This window comes from Cherax quadricarinatus, chromosome 10 (genome assembly GCF_038502225.1).
Source record: "Cherax quadricarinatus isolate ZL_2023a chromosome 10, ASM3850222v1, whole genome shotgun sequence".
Classification (NCBI taxonomy): Eukaryota; Metazoa; Arthropoda; class Malacostraca; order Decapoda; family Parastacidae; genus Cherax; species Cherax quadricarinatus.
This window is the reverse complement of record NC_091301.1, coordinates 34998107-35017711: the sequence shown is the minus strand read 5'-3', so window position 1 is coordinate 35017711 and position 19605 is coordinate 34998107. Positions and strand designations below refer to the sequence as shown.

The 19605-nt window shown below is 41.2% G+C and overlaps 1 protein-coding gene across 1 annotated transcript in view; it reads left to right on the top strand.

Annotated features, from left to right (window-relative positions):
* Zip99C (Zinc transporter Zip99C) overlaps positions 1–19605 on the top strand; it is a 51712-nt gene that overhangs the window by 14998 nt on the left and 17109 nt on the right. The window contains exons 4-6 of the mRNA XM_070083825.1: positions 13883–14054; positions 14863–14868; positions 17546–17563. Of these exons, the coding sequence (XP_069939926.1) occupies positions 13883–14054; positions 14863–14868; positions 17546–17563 (196 nt within the window). The remainder of the gene's footprint in view (positions 1–13882; positions 14055–14862; positions 14869–17545; positions 17564–19605) is intronic.

The window sequence follows — 19605 nt, the reverse complement described above, 5'->3', positions numbered from 1 at the left end:
CTTTGATTATTTTAACAATTGTGAATATGTGAACTAAGGTAGTTATATAAAGCTAAAATAAAGGAGAAAATATATAAGGGACTAAATTAAGTAATGGTAAACAAAGTTCAATGGACAGATAGTCACTATGATATACAGTGGAACCTCAAAAATCGAACTTAATCCGTTCCAGGAGCTAGTTCTAAATTCGAAAAGTCTGAAATTCGAAGCAACATTTCCCATAAGAAATAATGGAAATACAATTAATCCGTTCCAGAAACCCAAAAATATTCACACAAAAAATACATTTTATAGAGATTAATTACAGTTTTGCATACAACAAATACTATAGTTTTTAATTATGTATAGTAATACATATAACATTTTTACTTACCTTTATTGAAGATTGGTGATGGCATCTGGAAGATAGGGAGGAGGAGAGAGGGAGTTGGGGTTAGTGTTTGGAAGGAGAATGCCCCTCCATGAGGACTTCAAGTAAAGCCCTCTTTGGGGTTACTTCCCTTCTCTGTCTTTTAATGCCACTAGGACCAGCTTGAGAGTCACTGGACCCCTGTCTCACAAAATAACTGTCCACAGTCCTCTGTTTCTGGTGCCTCTTTAACATTTCCCTAAAATGGGACATGGTTCTGTCACTGAACTTGTTGCAAAGATGGCTTGTTTCAGCTTGCTCAGGGTGGTACTTCTGCACAAACATTTGGACATCATTCCACTTGGCACAAATCTCCTTAATCTTTGAAGAAGGCACCTCATCCACTCCCTATATTAACACCTTTCACAACATCAGCTTCCTTGATTTGTTCTTTCTTTGACAGGATAGAGCTGATGGTCGACTTGTTTTTCCCATACATCCTGGCAAGCTCAACAAGTCTCACACCACTCTCATACTTCTGTATTATTTCCTTCTTCACATCTATGGTGTTTCTCACTTTCTTTACCACAGGGGTACTACTAGCAAGTTTCTTTGGGCCCATGGCAGCTTATTTCACAGTCCCACATGCACTAAACACAACAAAATAATCGTAAAATGCATGAATGAGAGTGCAGGTTAGTGTTCACTCAAGCATAAACAAAGCTAGACTGCTCACGGCGCCTGCGCGTGACGCGGACAGAGCGGGCGGCAGACAGGTCCCGTACCTGGTGGTCCGAAAATAGGGACGCGTTCGATAATAGGGACACAGTTTGTCCGAAAAAATGGTCCTATTTTCGAAACGTTCGATGTGTGATATGTTTGATTTTTGAGGTTCCACTGTAATATTGATTTGGGAGTAAGATCTGATTTCTAATGTATAATAAGTTGAGCAATTAATTGCACTATAAAAAGTAGAGAAATATGAGGTAGCTGGTACTAGCTAGCAAAAGATAGTTTTGGGACTCGCACAATAATGTAATTGGAATATACACTAATTGCACACACAATATAAAAGGGACTAAAAAAAAGTAGTGGTAAACAGAATTAAATGGACAGGTAGCAACCATGAATAACATTAATTTGGAGTAAGATTTGACTTGCAACACAAAATTATGAGCAATTAATAGCAATTAAAAAGTAAAAAGTATTTGAGGTAGCTGGTATTAGCTAGTAAAAGAAAAAAAATAATAATGCACAATAATGTAATAGTAATGTACACTATATGCACCACACGTATATATGTGTTAAGGACACTTATCTAATCTGTTACAGAAATGTCAGCTTTTCTAAGGAAGGTAGAGAAATCATGTTCATTTGAGATGGTATTGTTGTCCTGTTGAAGTTTTTCTAACTAGTATTTTCCCATCTCGAGTGAAGCATTGATGTATTTTGTTTTCCTGTTTAAGTTTTCTCAACCTGAACAGAAGGTTTTGACGTTTTCTCGTTAGACACTCGTTGATGAACACTCCATTTTTCATTGTAATTGCTGATTTAATTAAGTCCTTTCTTTTATCATATGAATAAAGTCGGATCATAATACAGTGGACCCCCGCATAACGATGGCATCACATAGCGATTATTTCACATACCGCTTACTTTAATTGCAAAAATTTTGCCTCACATACCGCTTAAAAACCCGCTTACCGATTTTCTTCCGAGACGCGCTCACATGTTCCGCCGGTGGCATTGTTTACCAGCCAGCCTCCGCGGTAACATCCAAGCATACAATCGGAATATTTCGTATTATTACAGTGTTTTCGGTGCTTTTTCTGGAAAATAAGTGACCATGGGCCCCAAGAAAGCTTCTAGTGCCAACCCTACAGCAATAAGGGTGAGAATTACAATAGAGATGAAGAAAAAGATCATTGATAAGTATGAAAGTGGAGTGCATGTCTCCGAGCTGGCCAGGTTGTATAATAAACCCCAATCAACCATCGCTACTATTGGTGGTACAGCTGCTGCTGCTGCTGCACTGTCAGCTGCTGCTGCTGCTGCACTGTCAGCTGCTGCTGCTGCTGTAGCACCGTTGTTGGTGTGGCTTATTGAGAATACCAAGAAACAATTAACCCCAGAGGATTTGCCACCCAGGATAACCCAAAAAAGTCAGTGTCATCGAAGACTGTCTAACTTATTTCCATTGGGGTCCTTAATCTTATCTCCCAGGATGCAACCCACACAAGTCGACTAACACCCAGGTGAACAGGGAAAAATGCCTGGAACTAGTGCTCATATTGGTGAATTTAAAGCCAGCAAAGGTTGGTTTGAGAGATTTAAGAATCGTAGTGGCATACACAGTGTGATAAGGCCTGTTCTGGAAGAAAATGCCAAACAGGACCTACAGTACTCAGGAGGAAAAGGCACTCCCAGGACACAGTGTCTCATCAGTCATTGCTGCATCTTCAATAAAGGTAAGTGTCATTTATTCTTCATTTAGTAGACTAGTACATGCACAATATATACTGTGCATGTACTACTCTACTATTGTGCATGTATCCTTCTCTTTGTGTGTGGGAAAATGTATATTTCATGTGGTAAAATTTTTTTTTTCATACTTTTGGGTGTCTTGCACGGATTAATTTTATTTCCATTATTTCTTATGGGGAAAATTCATTCGCATAACGATAATTTCGCATAACAATTACCCCTCTTGCACGGATTAAAATCGTTAACCGGGGGTCCACTGTACTGTGTTTACTACCTTGTTTTCCTAGCAAATGTGTTTCTTTGATTTCATTGTTTTGCACGATAACTTTTACGTGGTCCTGTATTATCCTGATACCAGTTTCTTTGCACTGTTCTTGGGTTATTTCACTAGGAATGTGTGGACTGTTTATTATAACTGCATCAGACAACTTATCTTGCTCAGTTTTGTCGTCTTGGAAATCAAGGTATTCATTCAATCGAGTGTGCATGTTCTGATTCCAGTCCTTGATTGCTTCTTCAACCTTCATATTTATTGTTGTTATTTGCTCAGTGTGACTGGCTATAGCTGCTTTTACAGTATTTTCTGTGTCAACACTTCCCGATGTAATCTTCTCTTCAAGGTTTTGGATCTTGTTCTCGAGGTTGGTTATCTTGGATTCTTGTCGCGCAAGTGTTGCTTTAATATCTTTGATTTCGCTTTCTAGAGCGACGATGTAGTCCCTGATATTGTCAGGAATAATTATACCTGAGTTATCATGGGTGAATCCTTTGAAGGGAGTGGAGTTGGAGGGGGAGTCAGCCATGTTTGTTGTTGTTGTACATTGTTACATTATTTCTTGAGAAAGTTTCCTTGTTTTAATTTATAATATTAAAACATTTCTGTAGTCATTATACAGCGGACTGGCCAGCATCGCTGAACTACATCACACTTGGCTAGTACCAAAAGATGTGCTGAGGTCTCAGTTGAAAATGTATTTCAAGAATGTTTTTTCTATAGGTACCTCTCTGTAATATTCCTTTTAAATATCTCCAGAATGATTAAAAGAGAATAATTTAATATTTTATATTCCCCTCATACTACCAACAAATCCAGACTTTGTTGAATATTCACTTAAATTGCCTTTACCCTATCTGTTGAACATTTAAGACTATAGGAACAGGGAACACCAGAGTAGGTCTGCTGGCCCATGCTAATCAGGTCTAATTCACATTCGGCCACACCACTCATGTTCCCTTCCAACATTTTTTAAAACTACCCAAAGTTTTCACTTCAGTGGTGCTACCTGAGAGCTTGTTGCACTCATTAAAACTTGAATTCTTTTCTGTGAGTTGAATGTTGTCCTGGTTAAATATTTTTAGCACATTATTTATATCCCTTTATTCCTGTTTTCCATTTGTACATTTCAGTCATATTTCCCCCTAATTCTAAGCCTTACCAGAGTGCAAATTCAGTCCCTTCAGTCTATCTTCATAGGAAAGTTTTTTGATACATGGGAATAACTTCATCATACTGTTCTGTGTATTTTCCAGCATTTTTGTGTCCATCTGGCAAATTTGGAAGCCCAAACCAAGCAGCATTATCTAAATGAGGCCTTCTTGTTATGAAGCCAGGAATTCTATTATCGAGGGTCTGGGTTCGATTCCCAGTGAAGGTAGAAACATTGGGCATGTTTCTTTACACCTGTTGTCTGTGTTCACCCATCAGTAAAATGGGTACCTGGGAGTTAGTTGACTGGTGTGGGTCGCATCCTGGGACAAAACTGACCTAATTTACCTGACATGCTCTGCATAACAAGCAGCTTTCTATATAGTAGTATGTCATTGATGTCAGGTAGGCCTGTATACCATGTACATATCCTTGCAGTAAATAAAGATACGTATTAGTATTATTGTCATAGTGAACAGTTATTCACTGTTGTCTTGGCTTAAAAAATTTTTACTAACCATAACTCCAAAATATTTTTTCCATTCTGTTTCCTTTTGCCTACGTAGCCTTCACCCTACCATTCATCAAAGAACTTTTGATTGATTGTCCTGTTTATCAATGAGCGGGTAGACCCTTCATTTCTGACCTCTCCTTCAATGCACTCTCTCCGACTGAGCTCCAAAGCATCCCAAATGTAATGCTGATTTTATCCATGATTTCTTAACCGAAACTGACTTGCTACACCAACTATTGCTTCTTTTATTTTTTTGCACATAAGCTCATCATTTATGCTTCTTTTAGCACGGTGGTTAGCATAAAAGAGTCTCCTCACACAGTGTGTCCGTGGTTCAGTCTCTGGCATAGGTGATAACGTTGGGCATGTTTCCTTACACCTGCTGCCTCTGTTCACCTAGCAGTAAGTAGGTACCTGGGTGTTAGTTGACTGGTGTGGGTCATGTCCTGAGAGACGAGACAGTGGCATCATAAGGGGGGAGGGCTGCCCCGGGTGACACCATCTATGGGTGACACTATAGAACCTCTAAAGGTGACACTATGCCCAAAACAGTGCTGCAGCAACATAAGAGAAAAATCCTTCATTTCTACATAGCTTCTTATATAATTGCTGAGTACAAATAGGCCTATACATGTATAGGGAAAATAATTTATTTTGATGATGTGATAGATGATTTTGCAGGATTGAAGGCAAGGAAATGTAAGATCATTGAGATGTTACCTGTACTCAAGGTCAAATCAGAACTAGTGTTTCTCTGATATTGCAATGTTTTTCTCTATTTTTCAAGTTTTTTTTTTTTTTGCATTGTTGAAGATGAATAAATGTAGAATATGTTGCCTGTACTTGAAGTGGTATTTGAGTTTGTTTCCTCAATATTACTGCAATTATCTATTTTATCATTAATAAAGTTTATGGCCCTTAAACATTCTCATTGCTAAACATTAGTCACTGGGCAGGCATCAAAAGAGGTGAGAGTCATCTTATGAATCAATATATTGACATTAAGAGGGATGTTGCAGCGAGGAGAAGGCTGGAGGCAGTGGAGATGTCATGTCTAAGGGCAATGTGTGGTATGAATATAATGCAGAGAATTCGTAGTTTGGAAGTTAGGAGGAGGTGCGGGATTACCAAAACTGTTGCCCAGAGGGCTGAGGAAGGGTTGTTGAGGTGGTTCAGACATGTAGAGAGAATGGAGCGAAACAGAGTGACTTCAAGAGTGTATCAGTCTGTAGTGGAAGGAAGGCGGGGTAGGGGTCGGCCTAGGAAAGGTTGGAGGGAGGGGGTAAAAGAGGTTTTGTGTGCGAGGGGCTTGGACTTCCAGCAGGCATGCGTGAGCGTGTTTGATAGGAGTGAATGGAGACAAATGGTTTTTAATACTTGATGTGCTGTTGGAGTGTGAGCAAAGTAACATTTATGAAGGGGTTCAGGGAAACTGGCAGGCTGGACTTGAGTCCTGGAGATGGGAAGTACAGTGCCTGCACTCTGAAGGAGGGGTGTTAATGTTGCAGTTTAAAAGCTGTAGTGTAAAGCACCCTTCTGGCAAGACAGTGATGGAGTGAATGGTGGTGAAAGTTTTTCTTTTTCGGGCCACCCTGCCTTGGTGGGAATCGGCCAGTGTGATAATAAAAAAAAAAAATAAGAGGGATGTTATAAAGTGAATAAGAAAAGCTAAACATGACTACAAAATTGTAGTTGCTAGGGATTCGAAAACTAACCCAAACTGTGGCATGCAAAGAGTACGTAACCTTTATTCGGCGCATGTACACACCCTCATTTACAGGCTATCTCCCCCAACCAGCGAACCAGGTTGCTAAGAGTTGATGATGGGGCCCCGTCGTTCAACTAGTGACCAGGTTCTAGCCAATAAGAAGATGGTTTTGGCAATCGCAGAGGTTATGTGGGTACCACTCTCCTGTCTGCCCTTGTCATTCCCATTCTAGAGCTGGTTGAAGCACGGTCTGCTATCTTGTGGCTTCTATTTCTGCCTTGCTTACCGTGGAGTGCACTATACTTATCACTGTACATAGTGTACATATTGCTGTTCTAAATTGGTGAAGGATAATATAAGTCTAAACTTTTTCTGCTGTGTTTATTTTGCTCCCATTACACCCGGGATAACAGGCCATTTGGAATCCTGGGTTGTAATATGGGTAGCCTGTCCGAGAGCTGGAGCTGGACTTAGAGAAACGGTTGAGCTTAGGGTGAAGCTCGTAGCAGGAACATTGTGCAGCTTGCTGTCTGGCATTGCATTAGCTTTGCCTACGCTTTACAAATTTTGCGTGTCAGTTACTTTATGGTCAGCCTTGCTATTGTGTGATCGTTCAACAGCTCGCTACTAGCTTGTTCGGTGTGCTCGCTTCGCTACGGTCAATCTTCTAGAACAGTGTAGCTGTCTGGCATTGCTTTACAAATTTTGTGTCAGTTGTTACTAGCCTGTTCGGTGTGGAGAATTTTGCAGTCAGCTTTGCTTGTATGCGTATTCTGCAATCGTACTGTGCATAGCTAAGCGTGTTCTGCAAATTAACGTGTTACGTTGGGGTATTCTGCAATCGTACTGTGCATAGCGAATAACTTATGCCACCTAGACGAGTCAGACGTCTGGTGTCGGCATATACTTTGCATAACCTACCTAAATTGTCCCTACAGCGTTGTTGGCAAATTGCTCGTTCCATTGGCATTAAATACAAACGCACTCTCACAGCTGCGCAACTGCGTTCACTGATTGCTGACAAACTTATAGAAGAAGAGATGGCACATCAGACTCCTCTCTCTACGGGAGCTAGGGCAAAAACTACTATGTTCTCGCAGGAGGAAGATGATACACCTACGGAGCAAAATGGTCAGTATAGTGCAGCTGGGTTGTCTCAAGGTGAATCAGCGTCGTTGGCACTTGAGCTGGCAAAAATCAATCTTGAGCAAACTAGGGAACAGAGAGCATTCGCAAGGGAAGAACTTGATAGGGAAAGAGAAAGGAGGCAGTTTTCGCATTCTGTAAATAATTTTAGTTTACAGAGAGTAGTACAGCTTGTTCCCCGCTTCAATGAGGCCGAACCAGAACAATTTTTCGAAAGCTACGAAAATCAGGCTCGAGCCTTGAGGTGGCCGGAACAGCATTGGGCATCGTTGGTTCATACAGCATTATTGGGTAAGGCACAGGAATTTACGTCAGTATTAAATGACGCTGAATTTTCTGATTATCAAGTAGTGAAGACCACAGTGTTGGGAGCATATACATGTATCCCAGCCAAATACCGTAAGCTTTTTAAATTAAGCAGGCGGCAGCTTGGTCAATCCCTAGTGGACTTTGTGAGACAGCAAACCAAAGCTTTTACCAGCTGGTATAAAGCAAGTGGTGTCTCTACCTTTGAGGAGCTGGTACAGCTTATTCTGATTGATAACCTGCTGGAGTCTGTGGGACCAGAGGTTCGAGTCTTTCTGCAGGATCGTGACTTAACCACTGCATTGGAGGCAGCCAGGTTGGCTGATACCTTCGAAACTAACCGCTCCTTGTCCGAGCGGTCCCGTCTCTCTTTTCAACAGCCTGGCATGAGCAGAGATCGTCAACCTTGGAGAATGAAGTGCCAGCCGGAGGGAGAACGTCTACGTCAGCCAACTAAGTCACCTGGTGAGCCACGCTTCTCAACTTATGGTCCACCTGCGGAGAGGCAAACTACTCATGGTGCATCTCGACAACAGTATCCAGAGAGACACCAGCCAGAACGACACCATTTGCAACGTCAGCAGGGAGTAAAGGGCAAGCCTGTCGTCTGCTTCCTCTGTAACAAAGTAGGTCACATCCGTCCCAACTGCCCCCATAAACCCCAACCCATTGGGAAAATCTCTAATATCCCTAGTAACATGTCCCCTAGAGAAGTAGAAAAAGGTATGGCCCCTTATTATTGCAAGAGTCTTATTTCCCTTCAGGAAAACTCAGAAACAACTGAAGTAAAGACCTTTAGAGATACTGGAGCATATTGCTCACTTGTAAGAGAAGGAATATTACCCCTTTCAGAGAACACTTCCTTGAATTCCTCTGTTTTATTGGAAGCATTTGGAGGAGCTATATATTCTGTTCCTTTGCATAAAATTTATGTACAGTGCAAATATTACACTGGGTACTTGACTGTAGGTGTCTCAAAAGGATTCCCCATGAAAGATGCCATGTTATTACTGGGTAATAACATTACTACTGTTAGTGCGTGTCCTGAACCTATAATGAGTAATTCTTCTCCGGTGTTGGCCATAACTCGGGCAACATCCCAAGGGTTGTCTGGAGAGAATGTTGACCTATCCTTGGACGACTCCGATCTCGGAATAGCCACGTTGTTTTATGAGGCACACCGGCCGGAGCCTCGTAAATCAAGTGAACAGACCCCGATCAAGCCTTCCTATTCCCAGGTTGCAGGATTGCCAGATGTCTCTGTTTCCATGCCCGAGGGACTGTCCTTCCGGGAGGAACAACGAAAGGACCCTTCTTTAAAATTCGCTTTTGAGGCAGCCATGGGTAAATCCTCTTTGGGTCATCCGGTCAAGTATGAAGTTAAAAACGATTATTTGATCTGCACTGAGACTGGTAAGGAGATAGAGGGCCGGCAATTGTATGACAGGTTAGTGGTTCCAACCAAGTTTAGACCTCAAATATTAAATATAGCTCATAATACTTCATTAGGAGGTCACTTAGGAATTACAAAAACCTTGTATAGAATCACAAAAGAATTTTATTGGCCAAAATTAAAGAAAGATGTGAAGAATCATATTAGGTGTTGCCGAGAATGTCAGCAAGTAGGGAAACCTGGACATTCCATTAAACCTGCACCTCTCCAACCTATACCTGCTGATGGAGAACCTTTTGCAGATTTAATTATAGATTGTGTAGGTCCACTACCTAGGTCAAAGTCTGGAAATCAATATTTATTTACGATTATGGATAAAGTAACCAGATATCCTGAAGCAATTCCCATGCGTAGTATTAATACTAAAGCTATTCTCAAAGCTTTAACAAAATTCATTTCTTGTTTTGGCATTCCTAAAACTATTCAAAGTGATCAAGGTACTAACTTCACTGCCAAAGCATTTAGGGAAGTATTAACTAGGTTAGGGATAATCCACAACTTATCCACTGCCTATCATCCTCAGTCCCAAGGCGCCTTGGAAAGATTCCATCAGACATTAAAAACAATGATGAGAACTTTTTGCATGCACTTTCCTACAGACTGGGATGAATCACTACCTTTGTTGCTGTTCTCAGTACGAGAGACGGTGCAAGAGTCTACAGGGTATAGTCCGTTTGAGCTGATCTTTGGGCACAATGTACGAGGTCCTCTTCGGGTGCTCAAAGAAGGATGGATGGGAGAAGACGTTAGCTCAACACTCTACAACCCGTCTTCAAGGTTGCAGGTGGCACGTCAGTTAGCCAAGGCTAACCTAAAGACAGCTCAAAGTAAGATGAAACAGAGGTATGACAGAAGTGCACAATTCCGCTCCTTCCATCCAGGAGACAAGGTGTTGGTGCAGGAACCTATACCTGGCCACACCTTGAAAGCTAGATTTACGGGACCTATGCAGATTGTAAGTAGATTATCTGATGTAAATTATGTGGTAGCTCCCATTGATAAGACCTCAAAAACTAAAACTTACCACATTAATCAATTAAAATATTTTCCATACACCAGATAAAGTCCCAGTAATGACTCTGTCCTCTACCTCTGAGGACGACTCTGATTCTTTGCACTCTATCTCTGAAATTAATATTAAACTTTCAAATTCTGTCCTCCTCAAGGATCCTAGCCCTTTAATGGAGGGACTATCTGAAACGCAAGCAACAAATTTAACTGAGCTTCTACAGTCATATCCTAATATTTTTTCGGATGTGCCGAAAAAATGTACGTTAGGTTATCATGATGTAGATGTGGGAAACTCTAAACCAATTAAACTCTCCCCCTACAGAGCTAATCCTGAAAAGCAAAGGCTACTTCAGCAGGAAGTAGAATTTTTGTTAAAGCATGGTTTAGTGGAGGAGTCATCTAGTCCATGGGCTTCACCGTGCATCCTTGTGAAGAAGGCTGATGGAGGGTTTCGTATGTGTACAGACTACCGTAAGGTGAATGAGGTCACAATTACAGATGCTTACCCTCTTCCTCGTCTGGATGACGTAATTGACTTTGTGGGTAAGGCTACTTTTGTGTCCAAGTTAGATCTCCTTAAAGGCTACTATCAGGTACCTTTGACGGATAAGGCGAAGGAAATCTCTGCCTTCGTAATTCCAGGAGGTCATTATCAATACACAGTTACCCCCTTCGGAATGAAAAATTCCCCCTCTTCATTCCAGAAACTTATCCATCAGGCTATTAAAGGACTTGAAGGCACGGCAGCGTACCTAGATGATATTGTTGTGGTGTCTGATACTTGGGATCAACACCTACTTAGACTTAAGGCTCTTTTTGAGACCTTTAAGAGTTCCCATTTAACAGTTAATTTATCTAAATCTTCCTTTGGCCAGGCCACTGTCACTTTTCTAGGCCATGAAGTAGGTAGTGGTAAAGTTGCACCTAAACTTGCTAAAGTTCTTGCTATTAAAGATTATCCAGTTCCTCATGATAGGAAATCTCTTCAACGTTTCCTAGGCATGATAGGATTTTACAGAAGATTCTGTAAGAATTTCTCAGATATTGTAGCCCCTCTTACCTCTCTTACCAGTCACAAAGTTCCCTTTAATTGGACCTCAGACTGTAACACTGCTTTTAATAAAGCAAAAAGATTATTGTGTACTGCACCCATTCTCTTGTCTCCAGACTTCTCCAAACCTTTTTCATTACAGGTTGATGCTTGTGAGTCTGGGGTTGGGGCAGTACTATTACAAATCGGGAACAAGGAGTTGCAGCCTGTAGCATACTTTTCAGCCAAGTTCCAGCCACATCAGAGGGCTTACTCTACCATTGAAAAAGAAGCCCTCGCGCTGGTACTGGCTTTGGAGCATTTCGATGTTTATGTGGGCCAGACATCGCAGGTGGTCACAGTCTACAGTGATCACAATCCTCTAGTATATCTCCAAGCCATGAAGAACCACAACACAAGGCTTATGCGCTGGACGCTAAGGCTGCAGCCCTATAATATTTCCATTAAATATATTGCCGGCAAAGAAAATATGTTGGCAGACTCTTTATCTAGAGTCTAATATTTTTATTTATTTAGGTTAGGATGTTATATTTGTGGTAACCCCTTTTCACTCTCTTTTTTTTTATCCCCTGGTGTGGGTTTTTTTTTTTTAGTGAGGGGATGCGGGCTACCGTCCGCCTGTATCTTGGACCTATGCTAGCCTGTCTGACTGCTGTCTCACTCTGAGTTTAGGGTTTGGCTTTTGGTCACGAGAAAAGCTGAGCTCTATCTAAGAGTTGGATGGTGGAGAGGAAAGGCGGTCCCATTATTTTGTGCCATGGCGGCACGGTTACCACTGGGAGGTGGCAGCCTAATCCTGAGCCTTCTCGGGGTGGGGGTGTGGCATGCAAAGAGTACGTAACCTTTATTCGGCGCATGTACACACCCTCATTTACAGGCTATCTCCCCCAACCAGCGAACCAGGTTGCTAAGAGTTGATGATGGGGCCCCGTCGTTCAACTAGTGACCAGGTTCTAGCCAATAAGAAGATGGTTTTGGCAATCGCAGAGGTTATGTGGGTACCACTCTCCTGTCTGCCCTTGTCATTCCCATTCTAGAGCTGGTTGAAGCACGGTCTGCTATCTTGTGGCTTCTATTTCTGCCTTGCTTACCGTGGAGTGCACTATACTTATCACTGTACATAGTGTACATATTGCTGTTCTAAATTGGTGAAGGATAATATAAGTCTAAACTTTTTCTGCTGTGTTTATTTTGCTCCCATTACACCCGGGATAACAGGCCATTTGGAATCCTGGGTTGTATAAGTAGAAGATGGGAATTAACAAAGGGGATATAAATAAGGTTTTGAGGATATCCCTCCAAGAGAGAACCCACAATAATGGATTCAAATTAGATAAGTTTAAATTTAGAAAGGAAATAGGGTAGTTGATGAGTGGAATTGTCTGCTTAGTAGGGTTATCAAAGCTAAACCTTGGGTTGTTTCAAATTTAGGTTGGATAAATACATGAGTGAGAGGGGTTGGATTTGAGTGGGAGTTGCACATGAGTAAATAGAATTGTCAAAGCTTATTGCTTGGGTAGCGTTTATTCTGTTAGTGGGTTGGATTTGTGAAGGACCTGCGTAGTATGGGCCAACAGGCCTATTGCAGTGTTCCTCCTTTCTTATGTTCTTATGTAACTAAGGTTTACTCATCCCATCCCCCCGCCCCTGGATTTCATGGGGGTGACACCAAAGATGCTGCCCCGGGTGACACCAACCCTAGCAACGCCACTGGGATGAGATTAAACGACTTCAGTGGAAATAAGACAGACAGTCCTCGATGATGCACTGACTTTCTTGGGTTATTCTGTAGGGGTTAATCCTTTGGGTTAAAATTCCAAACAAATCTTATTTTATTTTACAATGGTTGGAACAATTCACCAAAAACAAGCACTGAGGAGAGGAACTTATGACAGAGTTTCGGTTTGTCCTGCACCTTATAATAATAATAATAATAATCTTTATTTACTACAAGTACATGTACATGGTATACAGTCCTAGCTGACAACAATGACATACTACTACATAGAAAGCCACTTGTTATGCTGAGCATCTCGGGCAAATTAGGTCAGTGTCCCAGGATGCGACCCACACCAGTCGACTAACACCCAGGTACCCATTTTACTGATGGGGAACATAGACAACAGGTGGAAAGAAACACGCCCAATGTTTCTACTCTGGCTGGGAATCGAACCCAGGCCCTCGCCGTGTGAAGCGGGAGTGTTAACCACCAGAGCCTGTAACAAGTAACAAGTAACAAGTCAGTTTGGCATTTACAATGGTCCAGGATGGACAGAAACGTCATCATAATTTTCCATTCCTCAGTACAAGTTTTTGATGAGGTTGTGGTAATCTGTGAGGTGTATGACTGAGGCAACCACTGCTGTACTAAATTCATCAGCTAGCAGTGGTGTATGACTTAAGTGTTCTTCACAAAATCTGTTTTCTCCTACAGGTGTGTGGTTACCTGAATCTAATAGCCAATGGGATTGACAACTTCACTCATGGGTTGGCCGTAGCCGGAGCCTTCATGGTCTCTTACAAAACTGGTATACTCACCACCGGTGCAATCCTCATACATGAAATACCACATGAAGTTGGGGATTTTGCAATTCTACTTAAATCAGGTTATTATTATTATTATTATTATTATTATTATTATTATTATTATTATTATTATTATTTTCAGTGAACCAGCCGTATCCCACCAAGGCAGAGTGACCTGAAAAGAAAAATGCGAGTTTTTATTTTTAGGTCAAAAGTTTGGTGTAGTGTCACCGAAGAGTAAGTAGAAGTAGCAAGATATACCTGTTATCTTGCATGTTTATGAGATAGAAAAAAAGACACCAGCAATCCTTCCATCATGTAAAACAATTACACGTTTCCGTTTCACACTCACTTGACAGGATGAGTGATTGGTGGAATGATGAAGTAAAGGGTGTGCTAAGAGAGAAAAAGGTAGCTTATGAGAGGTTTTTACAAAGCAGAAGTGTTATAAGAAGAGTAGAGTATATGGAGAGTAAAAGAAAGGTAAAGAGAGTGGTGAGAGTGCAAAAGGAGAGCAAATGATAGAGTGGGAGAGGCACTGTCAAGAAATTTTAATGAAAATAAGAAAAAAATTTGGAGTGAGTTAAACAAGTTAAGGAAGCCTAGAGAATGAATGGATTTGTCAGTTAAAAACAGAGTAGGGGAGTTAGTAGATGGGGAGATGGAGGTTTTGGGTAGATGGCGAGAATATTTTAAGGAACTTTTAAATGTCGACGAAGAAAGGGAAGCGGTAATTTCATGCACTGGCCAGGGAGGTATACCATCTTTTAGGAGTGAAGAAGAACAGGATGTGAGTGTGGGGGAGGTGCGTGAGGCATTACATAGAATGAAAGGGGTTAAAGCAGCTGGAACGACGGGATCATGACAGAAATGTTAAAAGCAGGGGAGGATATAGTGTTGGAGTGCTTGGTATTTTTGTTTAATAAATGTATGAAAGAGGGGAAGGTACCTAGGGATTGGCAGAGAGCATGTATAGTCCCTTTATATAAAGGGAAGGGGGACAAAAGAGATTGTAAAAATTATAGAGGAATAAGTTTACTGAGTATACCAGGAAAAGTGTACAGTAGGGTTATAACTGAAAGAATTAGAGGTAAGACAGAATGTAGGATTGCAGATGAGCAAAGAAGTTTGTGGTTACAGGAAAGTGGGTGCAGGAGGGAAGAGGAGCGATTGGTGGAATGATGATGTAAAGAGAGTAGTAAGGGAGAAAAAGTTAGCATATGAGAAGTTTTTACAAAGTAGAAGTGATGCAAGGAGGGAAGAGTATATGGAGAAAAAGAGAGAGGTTAAGAGAGTGGTGAAGCAATGTAAAAAGAGAGCAAATGAGAGAGTGGGTGAGATGTTATCAACAAATTTTGTTGAAAATAAGAAAAAGTTTTGGAGTGAGATTAACAAGTTAAGAAAGCCTAGAGAACAAATGGATTTGTCAGTTAAAAATAGGAGAGGAGAGTTATTAAATGGAGAGTTAGAGGTATTGGGAAGATGGAGGGAATATTTTGAGGAATTGTTAAATGTTGATGAAGATAGGGAAGCTGTGATTTCGTGTATAGGGCAAGGAGGAATAACATCTTGTAGGAGTGAGGAAGAGCCAGTTGTGAGTGTGGGGGAAGTTCGTGAGGCAGTAGGTAAAATGAAAGGGGGTAAGGCAGCCGGGATTGATGGGATAAAGATAGAAATGTTAAAAGCAGGTGGGGATATAGTTTTGGAGTGGTTGGTGCAATTATTTAATAAATGTATGGAAGAGGGTAAGGTACCTAGGGATTGGCAGAGAGCATGCATAGTTCCTTTGTATAAAGGCAAAGGGGATAAAAGAGAGTGCAAAAATTATAGGGGGATAAGTCTGTTGAGTATACCTGGTAAAGTGTATGGTAGAGTTATTATTGAAAGAATTAAGAGTAAGACGGAGAATAGGATAGCAGATGAACAAGGAGGCTTTAGGAAAGGTAGGGGGTGTGTGGACCAGGTGTTTACAGTGAAACATATAAGTGAACAGTATTTAGATAAGGCTAAAGAGGTCTTTGTGGCATTTATGGATTTGGAAAAGGCGTATGACAGGGTGGATAGGGGGGCAATGTGGCAGATGTTGCAAGTGTATGGTGTAGGAGGTAGGTTACTGAAAGCAGTGAAGAGTTTTTACGAGGATAGTGAGGCTCAAGTTAGAGTATGTAGGAAAGAGGGAAATTATTTCCCAGTAAAAGTAGGCCTTAGACAAGGATGTGTGATGTCACCGTGGTTGTTTAATATATTTATAGATGGGGTTGTAAGAGAAGTAAATGCGAGGGTCTTGGCAAGAGGCGTGGAGTTAAAAGATAAAGAATCACACATAAAGTGGGAGTTGTCACAGTTGCTCTTTGCTGATGACACTGTGCTCTTGGGAGATTCTGAAGAGAAGTTGCAGAGATTGGTGGATGAATTTGGTAGGGTGTGCAAAAGAAGAAAATTAAAAGTGAATACAGGAAAGAGTAAGGTTATGAGGATAACAAAAAGATTAGGTGATGAAAGATTGGATATCAGATTGGAGGGAGAGAGTATGGAGGAGGTGAATGTATTCAGATATTTGGGAGTGGACGTGTCAGCGGATGGGTCTATGAAAGATGAGGTGAATCATAGAATTGATGAGGGGAAAAGGGTGAGTGGTGCACTTAGGAGTCTGTGGAGACAAAGAACTTTGTCCTTGGAGGCAAAGAGGGGAATGTATGAGAGTATAGTTTTACCAACGCTCTTATATGGGTGTGAAGCATGGGTGATGAATGTTGCAGCGAGGAGAAGGCTGGAGGCAGTGGAGATGTCATGTCTGAGGGCAATGTGTGGTGTGAATATAATGCAGAGAATTCGTAGTTTGGAAGTTAGGAGGAGGTGCGGGATTACCAAAACTGTTGTCCAGAGGGCTGAGGAAGGGTTGTTGAGGTGGTTCGGACATGTAGAGAGAATGGAGCGAAACAGAATGACTTCAAGAGTGTATCAGTCTGTAGTGGAAGGAAGGCGGGGTAGGGGTCGGCCTAGGAAAGGTTGGAGGGAGGGGGTAAAGGAGGTTTTGTGTGCGAGGGGCTTGGACTTCCAGCAGGCATGCGTGAGCGTGTTTGATAGGAGTGAATGGAGACAAATGGTTTTTAATACTTGACGTGCTGTTGGAGTGTGAGCAAAGTAACATTTATGAAGGGATTCAGGGAAACCGGCAGGCCGGACTTGAGTCCTGGAGATGGGAAGTACAGTGCCTGCACTCTGAAGGAGGGGTGTTAATGTTGCAGTTTAAAAACTGTAGTGTAAAGCACCCTTCTGGCAAGACAGTGATGGAGTGAATGATGGTGAAAGTTTTTCTTTTTCGGGCCACCCTGCCTTGGTGGGAATCGGCCAGTGTGATAATAAAAAAAAAAAAAAAAAAAAATAAAATGGGAGATTCTAAAGAAAAATTGCAAAGGTTAGTGGATGAGTTTGGGAGTGTGTGTAAAGGTAGAAAGTTGAAAGTGAACATAGAAAAGAGTAAGGTGATGAGGGTATCAAATGATTTAGATAAAGAAAAATTGGATATCAAATTGGGGAGGAGGAGTATGGAAGAAGTGAATGTTTTCAGATACTTGGGAGTTGACGTGTCGGCGGATGGATTTATGAAGGATGAGGTTAATCATAGAATTGATGAGGGAAAAAAGGTGAGTGGTGCATTGAGGTATATGTGGAGACAAAAAACGTTATCTATGGAGGCAAAGAAGGGAATGTATGAAAGTATAGTAGTACCAACACTCTTATATGGGTGTGAAGCTTGGGTTGTGAATGCAGCAGCGAGGAGGCGGTTGGAGGCAGTGGAGATGTCCTGTCTAAGGGCAATGTGTGGTGTAAATATTATGCAGAAAATTCGGAGTGTGGAAATTAGGAGAAGGTGTGGAGTTAATAAAAGTATTAGTCAGAGGGCTGAAGAGGGGTTGTTGAGGTGGTTTGGTCATTTAGAGAGAATGGATCAAAGTAGAATGACATGGAGAGCATATAAATCTGTAGGGGAAGGAAGGCGGGGTAGGGGTCGTCCTCGAAAAGGTTGGAAGGAAGGGGTAAGGGAGGTTTTGTGGGCGAGGGGCTTGGACTTCCAGCAGGCGTGCATGAGCGTGTTCGATAGGAGTGAATGGAGACGAATGGTATTTGGGACCTGACGATCTGTTGGAGTGTGAGCAGGGTAATATTTAGTGAAGGGATTCAAATAAACCGGTTATTTTTATATAGCCGGACTTGAGTCCTGGAAATGAGAAGTACAATGCCTGCACTCTAAAGGAGGGGTTTGAGATACTAGTTTGGAGGGATATGTTGTGTATCTTTACACGTATATGCTTCTAAACTGTTGTGTTCTGAGCACCTCTGCAAAAACAGTGATTATGTGTGAGTGAGGTGAAAGTGTTGAATGATGATGAAAGCATTTTCTTTTTGGGGATTTTCTTTCCTTTTGGGTCACCCTGCCTCGGTGGGAGACGGCAGACTTGCTAAAAAAAAAAATTTCGTATAGTATTTATCGATGTATTTGCGTTTTCATGGTCTTAGGTGATAAAATGGAAAACATATTAAAGAAATAGAGATGATTTTTATTACTTTGATGATGAAAACGACCTTGAAACTGAGCTCAAAGTAGCGGAAATGTTCGATTTTTACCAATGTTCAGGAGTAAACAAATCACACCACACGTCCAATACACGTCAACTGGGGAGTCTAATATTCTCTCACTAGTGCACTGATATTATTTATACCATTTTTACAATACAGCAGGGCCCCGCTTTACGGCGTTCCGCTAATACGGTCATTTCAAATTATGACCAAAACTCGCTATACGGCTCCCCCCACCTGACTTTCTAATACGGTCACCGCGCCCCACCTTGTTTGTTTACATTCTTCGTGAGCTCAGTAAGCACTAAGTCTCTCCATTTTGTCTGGAAACTCCAAAATTTCAAATGTTTTTTAAAAGTTATTTCATATTTTATATATACTCTGATAATTATACTATTAACCCTTTGACTGTCGCGGCCGTATATATACGTCTTACGAGGTACCGTGTTTGACGTATATATACTCATAAATTCTAGCGGCTTCAAATCAAGCAGGAGAAAGCTGGTAGGCCCACATGTGAGAGAATGGGTCTGTGTGGTCAGTGTGCACCATATAAAAAAAATCCTGGAGCACGCAGTGCATAATGAGAAAAAAAAAACTCCGACCGTTTTTTTTAATTAAAATGCCGACTTTGTGGTCTATTTTCGTATAGTATTTATGGTTGTATTCTCGTTTTCTTGGTCTCATTTGATAGAATGGAAAACATATTATAGAAATAGAGGTGATTTTGATTGATTTTACTATAAAAAGAACCTAGAAATGGAGCTCAAAGTAGGGGAAATGTTTGATTTTTGCCAATGTTCAAAAGTAAACAAATGATGCCATTGTCCAATAAATGTCCAACTAGCCATTCTAATATGCAGTCATGAATGGGTTGATGTTATTTATACAATTATTACAGTATTGCAGTAGTCTGCATAATAGTAAGTCTTCTATTTTTTGTTTGAATAAAAATTCAAAATAGAAAGCAAGAGTAATATCAGAGGGGCCTGGAGACATGACTGATGAACAAAGAAAATGTTATTTTAGAGCCAGGAATGTCTGCATTGT